At 34.2% G+C, this 23697-nt stretch overlaps 1 protein-coding gene across 1 annotated transcript in view; it reads right to left on the reverse strand.

The window, feature by feature from the left end:
- Dhc93AB (Dynein heavy chain at 93AB) overlaps positions 1 to 23697 on the reverse strand; it is a 202564-nt gene that overhangs the window by 134928 nt on the left and 43939 nt on the right. The window contains 3 exon segments of the mRNA XM_085821370.1: positions 3072 to 3401; positions 7352 to 7599; positions 20151 to 20409. Of these exon segments, the coding sequence (XP_085677496.1) occupies positions 3072 to 3401; positions 7352 to 7599; positions 20151 to 20409 (837 nt within the window).

The following is a 23697-nucleotide window of genomic DNA, read 5'->3' on the forward strand; positions in this document are numbered from 1 at the left end:
ATAGGTGTAAAATCTGTAATCACATCAGTAGAATAACTTTTCAACTGGGGAAAAATTACAACAGCTAATTTGAAATATAAAAATCATACAAACTTTCAGAATTTATCAGTGCTTCTTCATATATAAGAAAATATTTTCTCAACTTAAACTCAATGTCTTTGATATATTTCGCAATTACGATTTTCATATCAATCGGATGGCCTATGTTATAATAAGGATTCTATGCCTTCCTGTTGACTGCGATCTAGTAGTCACTGACTGTTATTATTTGGACTCTAAATTAGACACATTTAAAGACGAAAGTTTAACTACAGTTTTGACTATCTTTCGATTAACTGATAAAATTAGTTCTTTTCTTCAACCGAAAATCAGTTATCTAAAACAGAAGCATTCATTTGAAATTTAAAATTGTATGGGAAATTTTGACAGTTTTTTTCCTTTGTTTGTACACTTATCAAAAAAAAAAAAACTATATGAAAAAATTCCCAAGAAATGTAATATATTCAATTTTTTTTCAACTCCACTTTCTTCTTATTATTATTCTTCAGACACAAATACGCATATTTATTTATTTTAGTCGTTTTTCTATGGAACTGGATAGAATTATATACACGAAAACTGTGGGTTCTGATACGATTTCTGATACTGATGTTCTGTTATCAGGACCGGATCCGAAAATGTATGTATGTGGTCCTGTATGCATGTTTATATGTAAGCACGAATGTACGTGTGTGTATATACATATACACATATATGCACATATATGCATACAAATGCGCATACATTCATACAATTTTCTGAATACATTTCTGAATCCGCTTCCGATAACAGAACAGTACCCGATTTCTCTATTTTATTTCGGGAATAATTCATTATGCAGAATATAATTTTCAGTATTTATGCTTTTCTCGAATTTTGTCAGATATAATTTGAATTATGTAAAAAAAAGTTTGCTGAATTGACTGTACGTCAAGAAATTAAAATATAATCAAAGATGTCAATGAAGTAAAAGCAATCCTAATGAAATTGTATCTTATTATGAAGAAATTACTCAATGGCTTCTTGTTGATAATATTTTGTAATATACAGATGATTTTAGTGCAGTTATATGTGAAATTGTATTCTTCTTTGTAATGTAACATAAGCAAAAAATTTTAAAGAGACAAGCTATGCCGGAAAAGTAAGAATATAGGGCAACTTATTTTGTCGCCAAATTTGGCGAGAAATCACCAACAGTCGCCAATCTTGGCGACCATTGGGCGACATTTTGGTTTGGTCCCTGTAGCACCGTAATAGGTACTGTAGCTGAATAAATGTAATTGATCACTATATTAGCTGCAGTTCGATACTCATATTGCTTTCCAGTAATTTCTAGTAGCAGAAAGTACTAGAAATACCTCGGCAGCCGGTTGAAAACTATATAAGGCCGGAGGCAGAGCATCTGTTCTTAGTGAGTTACTTGTTGTTATTATTGCTGCGAGTTGTTAGGTTGTTAGTTCAACCATGTGATCGGATTAGCTTTCTCTTTAGATAAGCTTTGCATTGCCATTCTTAGTTCTTCTTACCATTCTTAGCATTGTCATTCTTTGTTTACTATTCTTAGTACTTTGAAGTGTAACTACGGATTGTACTGTGTCATACTGTGAACACTTGTACGAATATTTCTGTTTAAAATTTCAGAGCTCTGAAATATTTCTTTTGATAGAAGTAAATTTTATTAATCTATAATCGGACCTGTGTGCATTAAATCTATTACGAACTCGTACACAAGCAACAATATTATAGAAAAAATATTTATGGCATATCAAGAGTTTTCTATTTCTTATTTTCTGTTACTGCTTTTTATTCTCCTTTATTCCTATTTTTCTTCAGCAAATATTCATATCTGTACAGTGCTACTAATTACCACCATGCGTTTCTAGACTTTCCTCCGTGGAACCTTAGTATCACAATATAAAGTGATAATTGCGAGAAGCATTTAATGATTTTTAAACGGTAGCAATTTCTTTGGGTTAATATTTCTATTAACCCAAATATTTCTATTAACCCCAATTATTTCATTATTACATCCCTAATTACCTTTTCTTCCCCACTTTATATCTTTTATTGCAATAAATGTACTCAGTGAGGGAACAAAGCACGGAGTTGGCACGATTGGCAATTTTTGAATATGTAAAAGTGAGTTTTCACTATCTTAAAGTTAATATACTGCTGTGGTACACGCTATGTAAAATCACGATAAACTAGTGTAATAATTTCAATTAAACTCTAGTTTCCGCGATTATTTTACGATTTTAGAATATTTCTTGAAATTTCGCAAATATCACGTTCTTTCTCAAATCGAATAAATGCTAGATTATTTCTCTATCTAAATAATTTTCATATAACTTGCTTAACGATATATATTGCAAAGTAGTTCTAATCCAAAATTCAAACAAGAAAGTTGAACCTTGAACTAAACACCTCAGTTTTGTTAAATTTCTGAAATACGACAAAAAGTCATTTCCCGAAATTACAATATTGTGCACAGTAATTTCTGTTCCTTATCTGCCAGTGGGAAGAAACATTTTCGATGCAGAATAATTTTTACCCTAAATTTAAAAATCGGCTATTTAGTGATGAAAAACCTATGTGTTATGTAATAAAGTATAGAAACCGATCATTATCCCTTAAATATTATTATAACCGAATATATGTAATCGAATATAACACTTTTGACCTAATAATAATGGCAAACAATAGCTTTCTAGAATTTGCTTCGTTTAAAAAGTACGGTTGATTCAAATTACATCAGTATAACGTTTATTTAGAAATATACTTGATATTTTATTAATATTTTGTTTTTGTTAGATTTTTTTTCCAGATAAATCTGAAATTGATAATGTACATTGCAAGTCGCAAAAGTTCCGTATATTTTCACTGTTACAAAATGAGCCTCATCACTTTCGAATTTTGTCTCCCCTTCTCACTAAAAATTACTGCATTAAATATAGCAATTGAAAATTCTTCGAAGACAGATTCTGTTTTATTTTGTATATTGGAAATATATGGAACAGAGGAAATACACTTACCAGATAGTTATCGTGAGGGATGGTTTTGTCTATTCTTTGAACAAGAGCAGCAACTCCAAATATTCCTTCTATCATTCCATTTATTAACTCTTGAAGACATCCTTCTTTAGACTCATCCAAAGAAGGCCTGAATATCAAGTCCTGAGACATATCTAAATGAATGTGAATCATAAAAACTACTCTTCCAGAGGCGGATGTCGAGTGCAATAGAAACTGCATGTTTTTATCAACTAAAGTCAGGATTCCATCCTTTACCAACTCGTCAATGAAGTTTACGTAACTCGACCAGATTGGATTCAAATTCTCAGTGCCAAAAATGTTTTTGTTTTCCTGCAAATATATAAACATCATAATGCATAAATTACAATGAATTAACGTACAATTTTCAGAAATGTAAATTAAAATACCATAATCATTATTGAATTTAAATAAATTATTTAATAAATTTTAAAATTGTGTAGAGGCATTAGGTTAACTGGAAGCAGGAAAGATGAAAAATATGCAACCGCCTGCGCCGGGAGTCGAACCACGGACCTCTGAAATACCAGCTCAGTGTGCTGACCACAACACCACGAAGGCACGCTAGGGAAGTGTGAGAAATACCTTATAATTGTTCTCCAGTCAGAGATAAACAGAGGTAACTAAAAAGCATAATTTTATTTAAGAAAAAGTGTTTTTCATTTTGCCACATAATTTGCTTTTCTTAAATAATTTCATTACTTATAATGTAGTTAAGTCTATATAAAGCATAATAATTTTACATAAAATACAAAGTAATGTTCTGAATAATCTTCGGCATTACGAAAACGATTGCATTTCAGTGATGATTGTCTTTAAATCGAGCAAAGCTATTGACAGTCTTTAAAAAAGGCTGGTAAGTACGAATCCGCTCTTTTTAACATTTTACAGTGTAACTATTAAATAAACTTAAATAAATATTTTCTTTCAAATTTCAAAAATTAGGATAGTAATGTACAATTTCATATTAATAAAGATTTAAACTTTAGGTGGGCAAGGAAAACCGCAAAAAATAAATATATTAAGTTATTCTAGAAAATATATTTAATTCATATTATTATTTCTCAAAACTATGTTAACATCTAAAACTAGTATATAAATCTAAAAAGAGGAAATTTAATATATAAAATAGCATAGGAAGAGTTAGTTCTGAGTTCTTCCTTTTTCAACAGATGCTTTATTGACACAATCAAAAGTCAACTCCCAAATGGCTATAGAGAAATTGGTATGCAAAAGTTCAGCCTTAAATTGAAAGATTTCTTTTCTGCTTCCTTGTGCGTATCTTTGTAGTGTAACTGGACAGCACTTGTGGCTAACAGTCGAAAGATCTGAAGTTCAGATTGGGGAAAAAGGAATGCGCATTTCTCATGTGTCCTGTTTCGAAATATCTAATGGCTTTGCAATGTTAGTAGTTAATGAAGCTGTAAAGTATGTGATTAGTGTGGTACTTATTCTTGATACAGCACTTCCCTTTGTATTTATGTAAAGTATGCTGTATCTCCATTAACTAATATCGCTCTGCATTTATAATACTTTTATACATTCACATAAAATATTAAGTTTACGATCATTTTAACCCATATTTAATAAATTTGTGAAAACATCTTTCTGAACTGAATAAGTATCAAGAAAAAACAAGAAACTGTCATGAATATATGGCTGTTCAGTGTATTCTGTAGGTATTATCAGTTATATAGCCTGGTGAGTGGTGTTTTCTGATAAAACACATGAAAGAAACTTATTATAAATAAGGAAAACCGAACGGGAAAAAAACATAAATTAGTTATTGCGTTACAATCATTACCAATGAAACAAGTGAAAGAAGTACCACTTTGAGTGATTCAAAAATAAAGCCCAATCAATGAAGCCAAGCACAAGCACGTGGATTTGATCTATTACGCTTGATTCTCATAATAAAAGGTCGTCGGTAGGGAACGATCTAAAGAGCCTGCTACATAAATTCTTTCATTTAAATTTGCATTAGGTAATGGCCAGTGTGTTCTGTAGCTGGTTACATCTGATCCTCTTTGATGCTTTGGGCATGTGGCAGATGTTGAATTCTGTGAAATGTGCTAAATTTCCATGATAAGCAAATGGTCCTAAAAACCCACTGAAGTTACAATCTGGTAAAATTAGGCGGCTAGGCAGCAGGAAATGTATGGCTAATGATACGCTTCTCAGTGAAATGGGTGGGCAAAACCGCTGTCGCAGCATTCAATACGTGTATCATCTTAAATGAAACAACCGCTCTCCTATGATTTTTTGCGTGTAGTTGATGCAAAGCAAACACGTTCAACTTATTACGATATCTCCTGCCATCACGGAACAACAATAACGTTCTCAAATTAGATAATTCCAAATAATAAAGGTGAATTAACACTACATGCAAAATTTAGGAGAAAACAGAAGCGTTTCCTAGAAAACATGTGGGTTTTCTTATCCGAAGTATATCTCTTCTGAGCGTAAATGAAGTGCTTAAAAACAGGTTTTACAGTTAAGACATAACTATTTCCGTTTTGGCTAAAAGTATTTTTGCAAAATAATTTACTTTTTGTTGTTGGTCTGTTGCTTATTGTGTCTGATCCAGTGCCATGTAAGATGTGGTACTGCTGAGACACTACATTTGCCTTGTTAAAACTAGCACGATGAAACATTGGCTGTAAGTCAGCAACCGTCATAATGTCTTCAACAACTTCTACGTGTGAAATTATCACCTTTTACTTGGTTTAAATCCTAGTCTCTCAATTCGTTTAAAGCACTTAATAGTTAAGTTCCTGAAGATCTGTTCCACGCGCACATCAGTAAAGGTCGAGGATACCAGAAATTGCATTTCGTTTAATTTCATTAAAATACCTTTACCAGTAAAGTATGGCCAGCTAATGTTATAATCATCGTCATAGATCAGAAACCTTCCATAGATCAGCAACCTATAAATTCCAGTAACACCTTTTATATCCAGCCACAGGCTTATGCAAATAAAACTACTTAATCTTTAACATATATATTTGCATAGAGTACTCAAAGTGATATTTCTTCTCTTGTTGTTATTTATAATGCTTGTAAATGCTATAGTAAATGTTTAAAAAAATTTTGCAATTTTTTTATTTATTCAACATGTTATTTTCTTTACTAACGCTTTCGCTAGCTAAAAGTCTAGTATACTAAGAAGATAAATTACAGTGATCTTGAGTACTTGACATTATTCGTTTTTTATGCTTGTAGAATCCAGAGAATAAACTGATTCTGTGATTAGGATTATATAAAGCCACTCCATGTATCCTTAACATTATTAGTATCACATTATCTTTTCTCACCACAGGTGCTCGGTGTATTTTATGTAAGCCCGTAAATCCGTTCCAACTTTAAACATTTTGTATTAAATTAAAGAGTTTTTACACCTTTTCCCTGATTGCGTTCATCTTCAGGTTTATTCGAGAATTCGCAAAGTGCAGCACTTAAGTAGATCTAGTTACCTCTTATGATAGCCAAGAAAACAAGATCTTACAATCTATAACACTATGCTGAGGCCAGAGCCAGATATAGATTTTATAAGGCCCTAATTATTTGAGATATGGGGTGCTTTGTAAGTCTGTTATACTACTATATTTTAATTTTTTGAGGGCCCCTAAGAAAGTGTGGGCTTGTGTTGATTAAACGTAAATCCTGCGCTGGTTGAGGCCCATAATAGCTATGCTTTTCTTTCTAGAGCGATGCTCACTGTAAAAGTCAGAACACATTCAAAACACATTTTTAATAGTCCGTTGTATTTGCGGATTCAAACTTTTGATGGGATGTATTTTGATGAGGCAAAATCATAATGATTAAGCAAAACCTTATCACTTTGTCAAAGGTAATTCTTCCATTCTTGCCCAAACTTAAAGTGTTTTCTTTTAATATTTGGCATCAACAAAAATCACTTTTTGATGCTGTCACATACCGCCTACCTCTTTTAGCTTAGTATATGTAAATTGCCTATAGCAGTAAAAAATACCTCTTACATCACTTTTTTATATTATTTGCTAACATACATAAAAAATTCTGTTTCGAGTTATCACGTTGACTAATCACGTAATTCTTCATAAACACCTTTACTACTTGAACTGGTTTTCACTCGTATTAACATAACCGCCGCACCGAAGAATCTGAAAAGTTCCTCTGGCCTTACTTTGTATTATTTTTCGCACATACAAAGACTTAGCACTCAATGAAAGTTCAATGAAAACACTATTGCCGCTTATAAATAGAAGATAATCTATTCTAACCTGTAGCAACTCATGAATCTTCTTCCCATCTTCTCTAACAGTACCATGGAGTGCTTCCGCAATCACAGATTTAGCAGATTCAGTAGCAATCAGATCTAAAGGTAATTTCTTTTCCGATAGTATAGGATTTCTCTTACGCCATCCCTTGCATATATTTTGGACCTCCCGCAGATTTTTTTTCGATGCTTGCACCTGAGAATGAATTTCTTTAGAAACTGTGTCCACTTTCATTAGATAGTCAAAGGCTTCTGAAAATAAGATAAAAAAAATGAGCTGTGAGTATAATGAAATAATAGAATTTATTGCAATATTCAAAGCATAAGAAGCGAACAAAACATTGTTGGTTAGCGCATACCTGATCCTGCACTGATTAATTATGACAGTAAAATTGTTAAGAATGCACATGGTAGCTACAGAGTCACAACTCTCCGGTGAGCAGTAAGCTGCCATTGGAAAACGAGTTGCACAGTCTACAGTGGTCCAACGGCTTCATGCGTTAGGGCTGTATGCCTTATTAACCGCTGTTTGTGTCCCGCTCATTGCATCTCACCAGAAAACCTGTTTAGCATGGCGCAAACAACATGCGCTTTACATCGGACTTCAGCGCTGAACCGTGCTTTTCTCAGACGAATAGAGATTCAACCTGGGCAGATTCTTTGCATATTGTATCTGGAGAGAGCGTGGAATACGATACCATCCTTCCTTTGTCAGGAAAAGGATCGTTACGGTGGTGAATGTGTAATGGTTTGCGCAGGCATTATGTTGGACGGCCCCACACTCTCGTATATGTTTGACCAAGGCTGCCTGACTGCTATGAAACATAAAGAGATCTTAGAGCCCTATGTTGGACTTTTCAGGAGCTTCATTCCTTCTGGGTCCCTATTAGTGGACGACAACGCTCGTCCACATAGGGCTCAGCTAGTGACGATTACCTGCAAAGTGAGTATGTTCGCCGCATGGATTGGCAAGTCAGATCTCCTGACCTTTACCGTAATCAGTATGTCTAGGTTGCTCTTAGAAGGGCAATTTCATATCGCCATCCCGCTTCAAGAACCAACATGGAGTTAACTGTCTTGTTGCAGGAGTGGAATCGACTACCACAGAGACACCTCAAGTGCTTCCTGTTCAATATGCCATCATGCTGCTCGACCGGTCTGCTGTGAAGAGGGAACAAAACCTCATATTAGACTCTGCGTACATAAAATGGCTTTTGAATGTTAAATCCCTTTCGTTCTTGTAAATTGTATATTAATACCAAATTTCAGTAAAACCTGTTTATTAGTTTTTCAGAAATTCGACGTAATAGGGCAATAGTTAATATCTGAACCCTTTCAGATTTTTATTGATTTTTTTAAAATTTGTATGTATGACTTATGTTTCTATTAGTGATTTAAATTATGATCAGTTACTAATTTATATGTTTCAAATATCATCTGAAGATAATTTTCTATTTTTTCTTATATCTTACAATACAGCCACGCAGTTAATGGACTTCTGATTTTACACGCAAACGCAAAATGAAAAAATATTACGATCGAATTGTTATGTATGCTATAATAATAATCATAGTAATTACAAGTTTACTAGTTGTAATTTCACTTATCTAGACCAGGGGTGGCCAACGTTTTTGGGAAGAGTGGCATTATCTGAAAAAATAAGTAATTAGTGCTACTTCAAAATTTTCCAACACTTCTTTTAAAAAATGCAAAAAGGTGAAAAAAAAGTGTTATTTATAAGCTTCTTATGGGATTTTAAGCAAATATCACATTTTATATAAGTCTGAGTAGTCGACATTTAAAAAATAATATTCCAAATAAAATAAACGCGCAAACTGGGTTTTTTATTGTTAATAAACGTTTGTAAAGTTTCAATCAGTTAAATTATGTATAAATTAAAAATGAATAATTTGAAACATTTAATTATAAATAACTATTAAACAGGCAGTACTTAATTAACGTGGGTTTTGAATATGTTGTTTTTTAACAAGTTAGCTATATTAGATTTAGTTCTTGAAAATGCTAATAAAGTTACTTGTTTTAGGTGCATATCAGTTAATCTTGAACGATATTTTGATTTCATTATGTTCATAACAGAAGACGTTTGTTCACAAACATCTACAACAATATCTGACAGCCAAAACGTGTAAATTTGGAAAATTTCTTGTTAGTACAAATTTCTAAAATTCAATATAATTTGGATCCTTGCAGTTGAAATAAATTATTATACTTATTATAATGTGTTTATGGGTGTATCTTTCGACGGAGCTGATACAGAAGCTATTATGATTTTTTTTTTTTTTTTTTTTTTTTTTTTTTTTTTTTTTTTTGTTGTTTTTCAAATCTTTTATTTCACTAAGCCTTCGCGTGCCACTGTAAAAACTCTTCCGAGCCACAGAGTGAAACGCGTGACACGGTTTGGCCATTCCTGATCTATACAAATGTATATCTATTAATCTATCTAATTTACATGACACAGACAAATATATACAAGAAAATGATTTCAAGCTTATCCGCGCATTTTGTTGCATCATTCAGCATATACAGGAAAAAGACTTTGCATCTGAAAGAACAAATACAGAACAAAAATCTTATCCGCTTAATCTGCTGAATCATTGGCCGAGATATTATAAGTATCAAAGTGTAAATACAATGTGCTGCTTAAGTGCAGATAAAAAAGAAAGGATTATATGACGGAAACGAAACAAGAGTGTTCAAATCGATCAGAACATTTTTTTTTTGAATAAAAGCACTTTTTGAAAAAGGCATCGTAGGGAAACCTGCCGTGATATGTGCACAATTTATTCGAAAAATAAATCTCAGTTTTACATGAAGCTAGTCTTTAATAAAAACTAAAAAATTTTTAAAAATGTGTAAAAATTAAAAATGTCTTAAGAATGACCAGAGAAGATTTTAAAATTTTATTTTAGAGATTTACATATATGATTGCTAAATACTTCTCTCTTTACTTAATTAAAATTTCACTTTAAGATTAATTTCAGCAGGTAAGTAATATTTTAATTTATATGTCTATATGTATATATAATAACAATGATCTAAGCGTTTTTGTTCAGGAGTAGATATGGTATATAAACAGGGAGGTACTGCCTCAAAACGAAGTTACTTCAGGTCCGAGTCGAAGACCAAGCTTTAAACTTCATTCTGGGAAATCTCAAATTGTTTTTCTTTTAAATGCACATTCAAAATAAAGTCAAGAATATTGTGGTAAAATTTTAAACTGTTTTATTTTATGTTTAATATTAATGTAGAGCAATATTTTTAAGCGTTCTTAATTTATTAACCATTACTTATTAGCAGAGGGGTCAGCATAAAGCACAGAGGTAAATCCTTGTAGATTTTTTGCTTTCCCTAAATATTAATTATCATACCCGATGCTGTGCAGAGTCTTTATAGATTAACATAGATAGACAATTTACATTTATTATAATTTCCTGTATCAAATACTTTTCTCACTATAAAATAAATTAGAAAAGAAATTTAAATGTCATGAACAATACACATTTTAGTACGCTGTACTGAGATATTATAAGTTTTTTATCTGCAAGATAAATCGCTTAACTTCTTTCAGTACCTAAGCCAATATTTTCTCATATGATAAGAAAAACTGTACATGTTATCACGTTAGAAATAAAACATTAAAAGATGGAACAAAAATAATTTATTTTTGTACTTTCAAAGTTCATGCATCGATGACAAAGCACTGACAATATGACTGCTTTGGGGTAGCGAAGTAAATGTTAACGATGTAATGGTTTCGTGGTAGGTTATGTAGCACTTTATTTTGTTTACTAGTAAGTTCATTTTAATTTGAATCTTTACTATGACTTCTTACTTCAGTCCGAACTCGTTCTTTCCAGAAGTTTCATGTGATTTTTATAGTGCAAGTGCGTTTCAGTCTGACTGTAAATGTGTGCCTGAGCGACCGACGGAGCGAACGAAAAATACCGAATCGCGCTTGAAGTGAATTAGGCTGTGGGCGAATGGTAACCTGACAGTCGCATGAGTCGAAGATTTAGCTGTCCAAATGGTAAGCTGCAATTGAAAGTTTAAACGCGTTACTATTCGCTAGAAAAATTGTGATTCCTCCTATAGATTAAATTGCATCGAGAATTCCTTGATATTTAAATTTGGTCCTACTTCCAGTCAGTGTGCCCAGTCAAGTAAACTATTATTAGCTTGCAATTACTCTTTTAAGTTAAGATCTCAAAGAGAGATTTTTAAAGCTAATTTGATTTTATTCAATGTTCTTGTCTGCATAAACTTTGTCACTCTCTTCACGAAAACTCGTAATATGGGAATTATTGGCACTTGGTAAAATTGGCGCATAATTGATTACAGCCAAGTACTTCAAGTACAAGACAGGTATCATAGCTAGACTACGGATAAAAATGAAAAAAATCCGCGTAAAATTTTCATGGCATGTATTTTTACCATCATGTTCTTTATTGAGTATACTAAACATTCTAGTATTAAATAAATATAAAGTATATTTTACCAAACAACTTAACATTTTCTTGAAATAGGGCGCCTTTTCTCCATTTCCTTGGGAATAGAGACAGAGCGATTGCAACCGGTACAGCTGAACCGGCCAGCACAGTTTAGGAACGATAAAATATTTAAATGCACTGCGCGGCAGAATATAGGAGCCATTGGAAAAGGATTGACTTTCATTGGATTTCATCCTTTTCCAGAGACTTATTCGTCTACCAAGTAACCCTTATCGCAGGAATTATGATTATAATAAACAACGAAATCTGAAGATACAAAATGGCTTTCTGCAGTGTGTCTCTCGCCTTTAACAATACACTCATATAAGAACACTGAAACTGGCACTGCTGTTTTTGCTCAATTCTTTGGATTATAGGTTCCTTGATCTTCGGTTGAACCTGGAAATGAAAATAGATAAGAAGGAAAGTAAGTCTAGAGCAAATAAGAACTATAGTTTTGGAAACAATTGAGCAAAGTTTTCCGGCTGTGGAATGGATACATGTATATACGGATGGCTCTTTGACCAATAGGATTCAGAGGGCTAGAGCTGGAGTTTTTAGCAACCTTTCAATTTCTACATACCTGTAGGGGCTTACTCACTTTGATGGAGAACCGAAAGCCATTCATATAACTCTCCAACAGTTATCATTAATACAGAGCTCGTTCAGGAGGGCTGTTTTACTGTCTGATTCGACTTCAGCGATACAGGCCATCTCCTCTTACCAAGAGTGTAAGAACATATGCGTTCAACAGTGTCAGGAAGTCATAAAAGCCCACAAGACATCTTTTCAATGGGTACCTTGACACTGCGGTATTTATTGGAATGAGATGGCTGATTTGCTTGCGAAAAAGGGGGCTACGGTTCTTCAAAAGCCAAACACGAGTGCAAGCCTCCATTCCATTAAGCTTCTGACATCCCTAACATATCAAAAAGAGATTTTTGCCCCTCGGGTTTGTGAGGGCAAGCCTTGGAGTGTTCTCTCAACAAACCCAGCTTTTGTTCCTGACCACCCGCGAACATTTGCGGTTGCATCTTTTAGACTATTGACGAGACATGACTGTCTACAGAATCATTTATTTAGCATTGGGCTAACTGATTCGCCGTTGTGTGTTTTATGTAATAGTGGACGGCCAATGACGGCGGAATATTTGGACGAGTGGGAAACACTGACAAATTTTTCTTGTAGATTTCAGCGCTATTGGCAAGCAAGGAGTTTAACGGCCTAACGGCCAATGTAACTGGCATTTGACAAATAAAATAAATATAGGAGCCATTAAGATCGCATCAGGCGCTAAAATCCTAGCATCAGCCCTATGTTTAGAATAGTCCAAGCATAAGTAACGGTGTTCCGTTCAAAGCCCATGATGTTATTTGAGGTTTACAGTATTGCTCGAATATCGATAAAAAGGAATGAGAATAGAAAGAAGTCTCATTTTGATTTCGTTTCATTATAATGTTTACTTTACTGGTTATTTACTTAATTTATACGCACAAAGATGATTAGCGGAATACCCTTTAGGTAGATATTCTTAAGTTCTTAGTTCTTAGTTCGTCTCGCTGCCTGTCTGAACAAAAAAATTCTTTTCCTATTTGAAAGCCTCTCCGAAGTCTACTAAGGTAAAACCTGGGAAGCTACTGATTAGGATCTGTACATGGGCAATCTCGGCCGCCGATGTTTAAAATCAGTCTCCCCAGGACTGGAGTCATCGCTAGCGATGGCTGTTTCAGGCTCGGCAGGGACCATATGGGGTTCTCGTCCATTCAGCTGGTTGTGGTTGAGCTATATAGTCAGATATCCATGGTAGTCCGGGGCGAAACACCTCCGTCAGTGCAGTTGGTGTATTCAGCGAGTCTTTAAACTGCTTGAGGTTTCCAGTGGGCGCCTGGAGCCTCAAAACTACATATTCACATCTTTCCTTGGTTTCTCCCTGGGGACGCCTACAGCTGATATCTGTATACCTTGACGTAGTGTTAGCAGGCCGGATTGGTGGCCCGGTCTATCTGAGAGTGCTTAAGTGACTTTGTTCTGCTGTCCGAGGTTGGGGCCCCTGTTGATGGCAGATGTCTCCCCAGAACGGGGACGTGGAATGTGAGTTGCTGAGTATTCCTGTCGACTCAGTCCTAGCTCGTCGGCTCGACCGATAGGTTAGTGGCCCCTTGGATCACCTCTACGAGTTGGGGCGTTTAAATGTGTTAAGGCAGCCTCGAGATTACCAGATCTGAGTGCCCCTTCCTTCTAGCACACAGTCTTATTTGACCTAAAGTTATAACCAGAGCAGGGGTTTGTCTCTGATGTTCTCTTCTGTCTTATTTGAACGTGAAAATACGTGATGCCGATGAGTAGGTAAGGGTAGACGCATTCGACAAATTGCTTAATCCTTATTTTGTGTCCACTGCTGTAATAGTAGTAATTTGTTGCAACATTTATCTTTTTTGTGATTGCTTTTTTTTAACTTAAAAAAAGGTAAGTGCAGTTACATATCATGTTAAACTTAGGTTAACTTTTTAATTCGGAAAAGCAACGATTTCAGCACAATTACTCGAAAACTGTTTACCTCTTATGTTTGAACCATTGTCGTAATTTTGCCCGCGTAAATTACTAATATCTAAACCATTTTCCTCTAAATTCTTTAATAAGAATGTTGTTCGTCCTTCGCCGGTTTTATCTATTGTAAAACGAAATACTAAAACCTTTCTTCAATACGCATGTCTGTATTTTCTAAATTAAGATACCTCATACAAATTAGTATCTGCCCTTGATATCTATCATCAGGGGTACAATCAAGTGAACTAGAAAACTACTTTTCCCGTTTGACCTTACTTAAAATAATTTGCTTTATATTATCCTCTAATAAGCTAATTTTTTAATTTTGAATTTTATCTTCAAGGTAATGAAACAAATTTTTTGGAGTTTGAATTTTATTAATACACTGACTACCAATACGTATTTGGACACCTATGCAAATGACGATATCTGCGGTCCTAAGGTACATCACGGAATCCGCCGGTATATATCGTGTAGGAAACAGCATCGGCTTTAGTTGCATGCAAGATGCCTCGCAGTTCGGAGCTCTCTGATTTCGAGAAAGGTATAATTATCGGGTATCACAAATGTGGCCAATCCTTAAGGGACATATCTAGCCATCTGAAGAACCCAAAATTGACAGTGGCCTATATGATTAAGAAGTGGAAGGTGAGCGGTGATTGTCGGAATGTGCCCCGAGTCGGCAGATTAACGAAACTGGGAGATGGAGACCGACGAGTGCTGTCCAGAGAAATTCGGAAGAACCGCACCCAACCGATGGCCCTCATCCGCGAGGAGTTTCAACGGGCATCCGGGAGTATTGTTTTAATGAATACCATCCGTAAGGAAGCACATCTGCTTGGTTTTCATGGTCGTGCTGCTGCCTATAAGCCTTTGATCACAAAGTCCAACCGCGTTGCTCGGTTAATGTGGTGCAAAGCACATCGAAATTGGACCGTAGATCAGTGGAAACGGGTTCTTTGGAGTGAAGAATCAAGGTTCACCCTTTACCGTTCGGATGGCAGGGTCTAGGTCTGGCGTCTACCTGGAGAACGTCTCCTGCTAGAATGCAATGTGCCAACAGTCAAGTTCGGCGGAGGTGGGATTATGGTCTGGTGGTGTTTCTCCTGGTATGGGCTGGGACCCTTGGTCTCCATTCATGGTAACCTCAATTCCGATGCCTACTGCACTATTTTGGATGACAATGTGCTTCCTACGTTATGGCAGTTTTACGGGTTGGACCCCTGTTACTTTCAGGACGACGATGCCAGTTGTCATGTTTCGACGTTAACCAAGGCTTGGTATGGTGCCAATGGAGTTCATCGAATGGACTGGCCTGCCCAGAGTCCAGACTTGAACCCTACTGAGAACCTCTGGGGCGAATTTCATCGCCGAATTCAGGTGTGCACTACCCGTGAAAAATCGTTGAAGGAACTTCTATGTCTTCTCCAAGCCGAGTGGAAGAAAATACCACTAGCTGTCATACAAAGACTTGTGGAAAGTATGCCCCAGAGGGTCCACGCTGTAATTACCTCTCGTGGAGGCTCTACCAACTATTGATTTTGAATAAAGTTAGTTTTTCTTTTCTATCACAGGTGTCCAAATACGTATTGGTAGTCAGTGTATATGCATATTTGTATATTTTAAAATAATTTTAAAATGAGCATATCTTTAGAATTTCCGATACACAAGTCTCGCGCGCTGGAGATAAAAATGTTTTTTTTTTCGTACAGTGTTGCCATTCCTCGCTTTGAAATCGTTGAGATTGTTAATCCAAAATTCGTTAAAGTTTTACAAAATATGAAAACGATAAAAAACTCATTCCAATTTTGAAAAACTCGCTTCGAGGTACACTGGCAACTGCGTAGATGCACCTATGTACCAAATTCGTAGCCCTGGGTCTATTAGCTTACACGCTGCATGAACGAAAGACACACACTATGAGAAACTTCCTTTTTATTCTGTGTAGAGTGTTATATATCAGAAGATCTTTCATTGCTACACTAGATCATCTACACTAGACAAAGAATCCTTTTAATAAGGTAACAATCAAGTTACCAATAATTGTTTTGGGCTTTTGTTGAATTACAACAAAGTTAATGAATACTTTTTAACAATGCTTATAAACCATAATCATTAGAGATATCGAATCTAGTGGTGCTAAAATCTTACGTGTGGATCTTGTTTGCTTAAATTTGTTATTTTTACTGCTGAAACCGAATTCGGGCCATTTTTAAAAATGGGCTTCTTCTTGTTGACAGTATTGTGTTACGTTTTTATACCAACACCATTTATCGACAGCCTATTGGGCATACTTATTTGTTTTGCGACTGCCTTCATTTTGTTTCCTCGAAGAGAAGAGAAAAGTCGGAAAAGTAACGATGAAAACACCATTAACCGTAATGAACACACCTTTAATGCCTAAAAGAAGGTACATATTCCTTGATTCATATGCTGATATTCATGAATTTAATGACGACTCCTTTGATGTGGATATAGACAATGACACCGATTTTCTCCAAGTTTCTAACGAAGCTTTTGATAATAATCTTAATTTGAAAATTGATAGTGACACTGACCCCATTGACCTTTTTTCCAAAGATTTCGATAATAATCCCACTGATGTGTACCTTATCATTGATGAAAATCAATTTAATTACCTCCATCAAGAAACAGAAAAGAATTTTGATTTTCCAAAACCTGATAACTCAGGTAATCAAACAGGCATCAATAGCAATATCCTCATCTTCAACCAGGAAGAACTCAGTTTGAATGCCTCTATTAAATCATTGAATGCTGAATACATTGTATCGCATAACGATCTTGGAGTACAAGGGGACACCGATTTCGGCAATCTCATCAACACAAATAATGAACCAGAAATAAATGACAAAATGCATCAAGTAGACAGAATAGAAGTGAAACCAATTCAAGGATTTCAAGAACGCCTTATTAATATCGTCGTTGATACCATCGCTGTTATCTACGTTGATGACGAGAATACTCAACATCCTTCATCACATCCTAACAGGCGTTCCACAATTTCAAACCTAAAGAAAAGCGTTACAGAAATATTTTTGCTTTAAAAAAATTAAAAATAAACATAACAGTTTAAAGCATCATATCAAGATCTAAGTTTACATAATTTCAGTTTATGTTCGTGATAAATTTCTTCAAAATGACCCTAATCTTATTGACTGACTAAAAATTGGACATTGACAGACCAGAGACTGACCTAGTGACGATCGCATTGACTGAACGGTGACTGGCTAAAAATTGGACAATGACTGACCAGTGACTGTCTAAGTGACGGTCTCATTGACTGGCCAGTGACTGACTAAATATAGGACATTGAGTGACTAAGTGACGTTCGCATTGACTGGCTAGTGATACGATCTCATAGCCTGACCAGTGACTGAATGAAAATAGGACATTGACTGACCAGTGTCTAAGTGACGATCTCATTTATTGACTAAGAATTGGATATTGATTGACCAGTGACTGACTAAGTGACGATCTCGTTGGCTGACTAAATGTTGGACATTGACTAACCAGTGACTCTCATTGACTGAAAGTGACTGACTAAGAATTGGACATCGACTAATCAGGGACTGACTGAGTGACGATCTCATTGAGTGACCAGTGACTGACTAATTATTGGACATTGACTGACCAGTGACTGACAATAATTTGACATTAACTGATCAGTGACTGTCTAAACATTGGACGTTGACTGACCAGTGGGTGATTAAGTGATGATCTCCTTGACTGACCAGTGACTGACTAAAAAATTCAGCTCATAATCAGAACTTATATTTATTTAAAGTAAATAAATCAAATTTAGAGTATGTATTTAAGACGTAATGAAATAACGGAACATTTTCCTTCGGTTTTCCATATAGCTAAAAATCTGAAAAAGCCAATTTTTGATTTCAGAATACCTTGTGTATTTTTACTTCATCAAATCTCAGATAGGTATATTTTAAATTCAGTGGTACTCCGTAAATATGCCAATCCTTTCTTCTAGAAATATAATAATTTTTAGTTTAATAAACAAATGGTTCATGTAAAAAACATTTTTCGAGTAATTATGCTCAAATCGTCGCTTTTCTGAATTAAAAAGCTAACCTAAGTTTAACACAATTTGTAACTGCACTTACCTTTTTTAGGTAGAATAGCAGTAATAACAATCAATCATAATAAAAATCACGAAAAAGATAAATGTTGCACAAATTACTGCGATTGCAACAGTAGACACAAAAAAAGGTCTAAGCAATTTGTCGATCGCGTCTACGACGCCGGCGTCTATCCTTACATACTTATCGGTATCACGTGTATTTTCATTCACATATATTTACGAGATCGGCTCAACTTATGCCAAAAACTGCGAAAAGCATTAACTGATAAAAAATCATAGCGATATAAATACTATAGATCTTATGCATGAACTGCAGTTTTTGCAAAACTTTTGGAGGAAATGTAGCATTGCCGGTTGAAACTCTAAGCTACATCGTTGTCAACAACATAGCGGTGTACAAAAAAGAATTTTGGATATATTCCTAGATATCGGCCGTACAACATTTTTTATGCCCTGTTGTAATCACAGTTTGAACCTTGCCGTAAACTACGCTGATAACAACAATTTATTCAGTGCAAACTTATTTAAATTAATGTGTTTCTAAGATAATAAATAGTGTTCAGCAATATATTTGCTATCCAATGCGTTTAGTGCATTATTTCGCTTCGCTTGCAGTGTTGCGTTTTCATAACATGTTGTTGTTGTTGTTGCTTAACTAATACTCCCGTGTCTGATGTATAGTTAGCCCAAGCCTACGAAATTCCTCGTGGCAAGGAGCACAAGATACGGCCGTCATTGGCAACAGCCTTGAGCCTTACAGGTGGCAGTGCGATTTAGCTCAGTTCCGGTCCCAATTTTGATGGAGAGCATCCGGGAAAGACGGGTCCGAGCGTCTCCCAACCCTATTTCCTTACCACTGACCTTTCCAGAGGACTTTTGTCTCGCATATTTAGAGTGCCCCCATGCCGCACGGACACAATACATTTACAAGCATCCATGCCTCTCCGAGATTTGAGCACGGGCAATTCAGCACGGCAGTCAACAACGCTAACCACTATACCGGTTGGGCAGCTTTTTATAACATAAATATATGTATAATTCTTCAATAAATATGTCTGAGTGGGGTTTTATATTAGTATGCTAATAATGCTTTATTTTAAATGTTAACCATAAGCAATGTCCCTTTAATATCGTCAGTGCATAAAGGCGCTCTCTAGACATTTGCACGAAGGCGCCGATTAGACTTAAGGAAGTCCTGCCCTGCACATTATGCTCCGAGAGTCGAGAAGTGTTCGTTATAATTCGTTTTTGTTTGTTATCCGAATATGTGTTCGTTGTGCGAACAAGAAAATCTTTCGTGAAAGTGTTCTTTGTCTGATTTGTTCGCAGTCCGAACTGTTCATTAACCGATCACCCACTGTATATAATAGTGTATGACTTTTCTTTAAAATAGATAATGGTTGTAGTTGATTTGAGAGTTCTCACTGGAATTCAGATACTTTCATGAAAAGGAATGCGTTACTTTAATGGCATTAGTATTCTTTCCTACGCACTATATTGATTTATTAGTACAGAAATGCTTCGTGTCATGAAATTTCATTTAATTTAAACTTATCAAATAAATTTAATAGAAATTTCGAAACTATTAGTTATGTTACCCTGTGCATGTAAAATATATTAACAATATTTACCCGAGTTATTCCAAGTGATAGAATTTTCTCCAGGAGAAAGCTGTGCATCCATTTTATGTAGCATTGGTTGCATCAGTGGCGTCTCTATAGGAAGAAGTTCCCATGCTAAGTCATTGTAGCGATCGATAATATATCTCAAAGTTATTCTTTGATCAGCAAGTTTATCTCGTTGTCTGTAGAATTCTACTGCTTCTTTGGGTAAATCTGTGTCTCCTTTTAGTCTCAATAAATGCTTCACTTCCCGGATTACAGCCTCCAACTACACAACAAAGAATTTTTATTTTATTTTTTCCGTTTATTAAACTGCGTAGAGTGACAATTTTGATAGGCAGGAAAAATAATGAAGCAGTGAAATAGTGATAGCTTTTACAATTTCTACAAGTCAAGCAATATAATTTTTTGTGAGAATTTAAATTAGTATTCTGTTAACACTAAAATTTATTCCAGAATGTAGTTTTGGTAAAATGTCGCAGGAACGGTAAAATGGCAACTTAATACTTTAAAGCTATAGTATCTAATAATTATTAGGTCAATAGAAATGAAATACGAAAAACATAATAGGAAACTGCAATTGCACTGCATGGAATATGAATGATGATTTAAAAAGCATGCATAAAATTGTTTTCATGTTGCATAAATCAGTTGTAAATGAATTCGCTAACGCAAATGAATTAATTGTATTAGACATATTAATTCGCAATTTTCTGATATTGGTTTTAAACTCCATTCAAAATCATTAATTCTAAGCAATTATTGTAAATTTGGTTAAGTACCGTTTGAATGGAATTTTCGGTAGTTCCTCGGGAGCATGATTGAAATTCGCAATGCTTGAAATTCATAATATTGGTGTTAATCTAACCTATTATCTACATATGTTTAATATCTTAAGCAGATCCATCAGCTGGCGTTTGGGTATTTGAATAAAGAACATCTAGAAAACTTTTCAATTTTATTTGTGATTAGGATTAGACACGAAAATTTCACTTTATTTTAGAATTTTCTTTGAAGAGAGTAAAATTTTATTTCCAAAGTCCTGAAGTTAGTATTTTGAGCTAAGCTTTCAGTCATAGCAAGAAAAATTTGTGAAATTTGTAGTGCTTGAAATTAGTAATGATGATGTTAATCTAACCCATGGATGTCTAAAGTGCGGCCCACGGGCCTCATGCGGTCCAAAAGTCTTTCAAATGCGGTCCAAAAGTCTTTCAAATGCGGCCCAAACGCAAATTATGAAAGTATTTAAATTTACACATTTTTATTAACAAAATAAATGTTTGAATTTGATTCATATATAATCGATTCGTTTACATATATCATAACCGCCATGGCTGGTAAAAATGGGGGACTCGTTAAACTGTTTAATAATGAAGCCGTCGCTGCCGGCAATATGATCTTAATGGCATAGCATTGTATTGTACATCAGGGCAATTTATGTGGAAAAAATTTTAGAATGGAAAGTGTATTAAACGTTGTTATAAAAACCGTTGACTTTATAAGAGCAAATTAACTTGATCATAGACGATTTCAAGATTTTCTTACAGTAATGGGCACCGAATCTGTAGATGTTATTTACTATACAGAAGTGAAATGGCTGCAGTAAGGTGAAAATGTTCAAAAGATTTTACAATTTAAGAACTGAAATAAAAATATTTAGGGAAACAAAAGGGAAGCCTGTGACTGAATTTGAAAACGAAGATTGGATTTTAGATTCAGCTTTTTTAGTAAACTTTACAGAACATTTGAATGATTTAAATTTGAGACTTCAAAAGAAAGATCAACTTATTAATAATATGTTTCAAACAATAACATCGTTTAAAAGAAAGTTAAAGTTTTGGCACAATCAAATAAAAGATTTGACACGTGTTTTCAAAAAACGTGTCAAATCGTGTTGAAACACGTCAATCAACAAAACACGTGTTGACGCCTCATTTTCAAAACACGTCGCAGCCAATTTGGCTGCACATAAACCTGTGAATTGCACAAAACTGGTAAAATATGCTGTATTGATTTTTAATTTAATTCAAGAGTTTGAAAGTAGATATCAAGATTTTCTAAAAACTGAATAGTATTTCAATATATTTTCTATCCCGTTTTCTCCGGAAATAAGTAAATTACCTTCAAATCTTCAAATGGAATGCATTGAACTGCGACATTCAACTGAAAGGAACATTTGAAAATTTTTCTTTACTGGAGTTTTATAAAGATTACCTACCTAATTTTCACAATCTTGCTTTATTAATGTCTTTAGCTTTTAGCAGTACCTATATTTGTGAACAATTATTTTCAAGAATGAAGCATACAAAAAACAAAAATAGTACAAACATCACTGACAAACATCTTGAAAATTCATAAAGATTTGCAACCTCGTTTATTGAGCACGATATAGATTTGCTTGTTCAACAAAGCAAATTCCTCCATCTCATTAATTTGTTTTTTCCCATATTTATGTAATCTAAACTAAATGAAACGAAACTTTTATAAATTAATAATAAATATATACCTATGGATATGTAATTCAAATTTAAAAAATTAATAATAAAAATAAGTTAATTTATTTTAATAAAACGACATACAGCTAATTTTTTTTCAATTTGTTTATAACAATTTTATTGTTAAAAAATATTTATAACAATTTTATTGTTAAAAAAATATTGTATGTGTGACCCCGCCAATTTTTTTCTTTGCAATGCGGCCCTCGAACGGTCATAGTTTAGACACCCATGATCTACCGCATTGTTTATCAATGTGAAAAGTCTGGAGAACTATTGAGCAACAACATCTAGAAAAAGGTTCACACACGATAAAGATTATATGTGAAAATACTACTTCACATAGAGCTTTCTATAAAGGCAATACAATTATAAAACTGAACGCGAAGTTGAGAGTATTTTTATTTTAATTTATCCAATTTATTCATAATTATCTTCTTTTATTACAAATAAAGTATCTTCAAATATATTAATTACAGTGAGGAATTTCTGCTTCTAACAAGACCTGCTTTTGGGATTCAGATATATTTTAATCGCAGAGAAAAAAACGAACATTTTATTTAATAGTGTATAAAATCTTGAATTCTTGAAATATTATAAGCAACTGTTTTAGATACTTTGCATAGATTAATGATAAGAATGATTTTGCACTTTTTAGACACCAGTTATACTGTCTTGAAGGTGAAAATGTTCTTAGCATGCGTAAATAATAAGTATCGTAAATTTTTATTGCCGCGCATACTAAGATTAATAAAATGAACAAAAACATATTTGAAACAAAATACATTTGGTAAAATGAATCTGATATTTTTGATGTCACTGTGAAAACTATCATGCAACGGTGAAAGAAAATATTAGCCTGTAGGCTTCGAATAATGATGACAGAAAATCATATTAACTGCATTTCAAAATATTTTAACAAATTTCTAGTTGCAATTTCGAACAAAATATTGCTAAATAGATGACAGTTTTATAAGGGACACTGAACACCAGTAATCATATTTAATTTGGTAGGCACTTTTAAAGTAAAATGAATGGTTCATTCTTAAAGAATAAAAACT

Source organism: Stegodyphus dumicola, chromosome 7 (genome assembly GCF_044657685.1).
Source record: "Stegodyphus dumicola isolate Sdum_Otavi_A_Nest chromosome 7, ASM4465768v1".
In the NCBI taxonomy this organism is placed as follows: Eukaryota; Metazoa; Arthropoda; class Arachnida; order Araneae; family Eresidae; genus Stegodyphus; species Stegodyphus dumicola.